Consider the following 2,500-nt stretch of genomic DNA (forward strand, 5'->3'; position numbering starts at 1 on the left):
GACAAAGAAGCAGCTTGTAGTAGGCTAAAAATGATTCCTGAAATCACCCGCGTGTGCGAGAATAACAACAGATCAACCCCATGCACGGGTGGATGAATGGCTGTTGGCTGAATACCCTTTTAGTGGATTTGTGAATAAGTGCAGGCATGTATGTGTGTGTGTGCTTGCGTGCGTGCATGTGAGAGTGAGTGAGTGTGTGAGTGAGTGAGCGAGAAAGAGAGAGTAAGAGAGAGAGAGAGAGACTGAATAAAAGAGAGAAAGAGTGATGGAATGTGTGTATGTGTGTGTGAGTGCGTGTGTGCATGCATGCGAGCGTGTGCATGTGTGTGTGCATGTACAAATGTGTGTGCGCGCGTGTTACTTTCTTTATTTGTGCACACCAGGCAACCAACCAGCCCTGCCTGCTTTCCCTTTCCCCCAGCGCGGTGCTTGTGTGTGAGCTGCATTGTGCACGGTGTGACAGCCAGGGAGGGATGGGGTTGGGATGATGATGAGGCCTGGGCTACGGGTGACAGCGGTGTGCTGCGTAGAAGCTTATCTCCTCTCGCACCTTCCCCAGGGCCGCTCACAGCTTTGACCGGGCCGATCTGAAAAGCACCCCCTCTCTATATGTACAATGTAGTAGGGTACTGATTCTGCCCCCACCTTCTTTCCTGGGGCCCATTACAATTGATCTGTTTGTCCCCCCTGTCACTATGCTAACCCCCCCCCCCGACCAACAACCAAACCCCCTGCCTGCCTACACCCCCGTGGTCTGTCCGACCATTTCAGTGATCCCCCCCAAGATAGAATGCTGTGTCACAGTCAGGGAGACACCACACACTTTGGAGTGAAAATAGGCAGAGAGAACAACTGCTATTGGGCGATCCGATCCCCACCACTTCTCTTTCCCCCTTTCCTTGCCCTCAATCACCTCTCTCCTCCTGTTCTTTCTTCTTCTGCTTCTTTTTCCACCATCGCTCGTGACTTTGACTCTTCCCCTCCTTTCTTTGGCTGCTGTGGATGGAATCAAGTGTTGAATATCCATCGGCTCCTGTTCTCCTCTCCTGTCTCTTTTCCAAACATCTCGTGTTCTTTTATGAACTGTCTTCCTCTATCACACTCCTTCTCTTCTCCCTCCTCCTCCTGTCCCTTCTTCTCCTCCCTACCGTCGTCTGTCTCCTTTGTTTTTGTGTCCTGTCCTCCTCTCTTCTCCTCCGTTTTCCTCTCCCTTCTTTTTTTTCTTTTTTATTCCCCATCCCTCTCTACTCTCCTATTTTCCCTCTTAGCATGGCCGATCAGACTTTTCATGGGATGGAATCAATGTAAGTGTTTGTGTATTGCATTCCTTCATTTCTCACCTCTCCTCTCCTCCTCTCCTCCTCTTTCTTTGTTAGTATGCCATTTTCTTTCCCTCTCTCATTTTTCTTCTTGAATCCACCGTAGATTATCTACTTCCAAATACTCACTCTCCACATCTCCCTGTCCTTTACTCTGTCCTCTTCTGAACCTCTCCAAGATCAGTGGTTAGACACTGTAGTCCACTGTACAGTCAGAATGCAACACATAATTGCACAATGCTAATTGCTGTTACACTACACTTCCCATAATGCAAGCTGAGGGACACTGAGAGGCAGGAAGTTGAAGATGTAGTTTTTTTCTTAGGTGACACTGGGTATTTCTCAAAGCGAAGTGTCCTAGCCCTGCTTGGACGAGTAGCGCCCATTTCACCAAGGTGTCTCCAATTATTAATTACACTTAGAACTAGTAATGGGATAGGCCTACTCTTTGGCGAAATCTGCGAAAAAAGCATGGGAGTTACTCGTCCTAGCAAGGCTGGGACACTTCAGTTTGAGAAATACCCACTGTCTTCGAATGAATGTTGTTCTAACCGTATCTACTTCCACTTCTCCTCACACGTCTTCATCCCCTAACATCCCTTCAATTTTCTTCCACACTGTCTCACCTCAAATATTCACATTTTTTTGTGCGCTCTGGTGCACTCTTTGTCTTCTCACCCCTCCTCCTACACTGTATGTCCTCTTCCTTTTCCTCCTCGTCTTCTTCTTCTTCTTCTTCTTTTTCTTCTTCTTCTTCTTCTTCTTCTTCTTCTTCTTCTTTTTCTTCTCCTCCTCCATTGTTCTTCTCTTCTCTGTCGGATGTCTTGCTTCCCTCCCCGCACAGCTCTCCATGGAGGACACCACCTCCATCTTGCCTCGGCTGAAGAAGAGGAAATCCGAACAATATGGCATTGGTGCCCTGGCTAAGTCGTCCTTAACAGGTGTGACAGGTGTGTGTCTGTCCCGTGACTGGTAACAAAACTACCCCATGTTGGCTCCAGACCGGGTTAGATGGGAGGTGATTGGTTGGAGCCAACATGGTCCCTTTGTGGGTACCCTTTATCACCCCCCTACCCCTTCCCCTTCCCCTCGTCCATGGTTAATACTCGCCAATGGCTTACCATCAAGCCATTGGTGTAATATGCAAGTAACAAACTCCTACCTTACTCCCTTCCCTGAAA

The 2,500-nt window shown here is 48.3% G+C and overlaps 1 protein-coding gene across 1 annotated transcript in view; it reads left to right on the forward strand.

The window, feature by feature from the left end:
- Nucleotides 1–2,500, forward strand: part of fam131bb (family with sequence similarity 131 member Bb) — a 75,475-nt gene that overhangs the window by 39,632 nt on the left and 33,343 nt on the right. Inside the window, exon 3 of the mRNA XM_063198203.1 lies at nt 2,164–2,269. Coding sequence (XP_063054273.1) covers nt 2,164–2,269 — 106 coding nt within the window. The remainder of the gene's footprint in view (nt 1–2,163; nt 2,270–2,500) is intronic.

The sequence above is a fragment of the Engraulis encrasicolus genome, chromosome 5, assembly GCF_034702125.1.
Source record: "Engraulis encrasicolus isolate BLACKSEA-1 chromosome 5, IST_EnEncr_1.0, whole genome shotgun sequence".
NCBI classification, from domain to species: domain Eukaryota; kingdom Metazoa; phylum Chordata; class Actinopteri; order Clupeiformes; family Engraulidae; genus Engraulis; species Engraulis encrasicolus.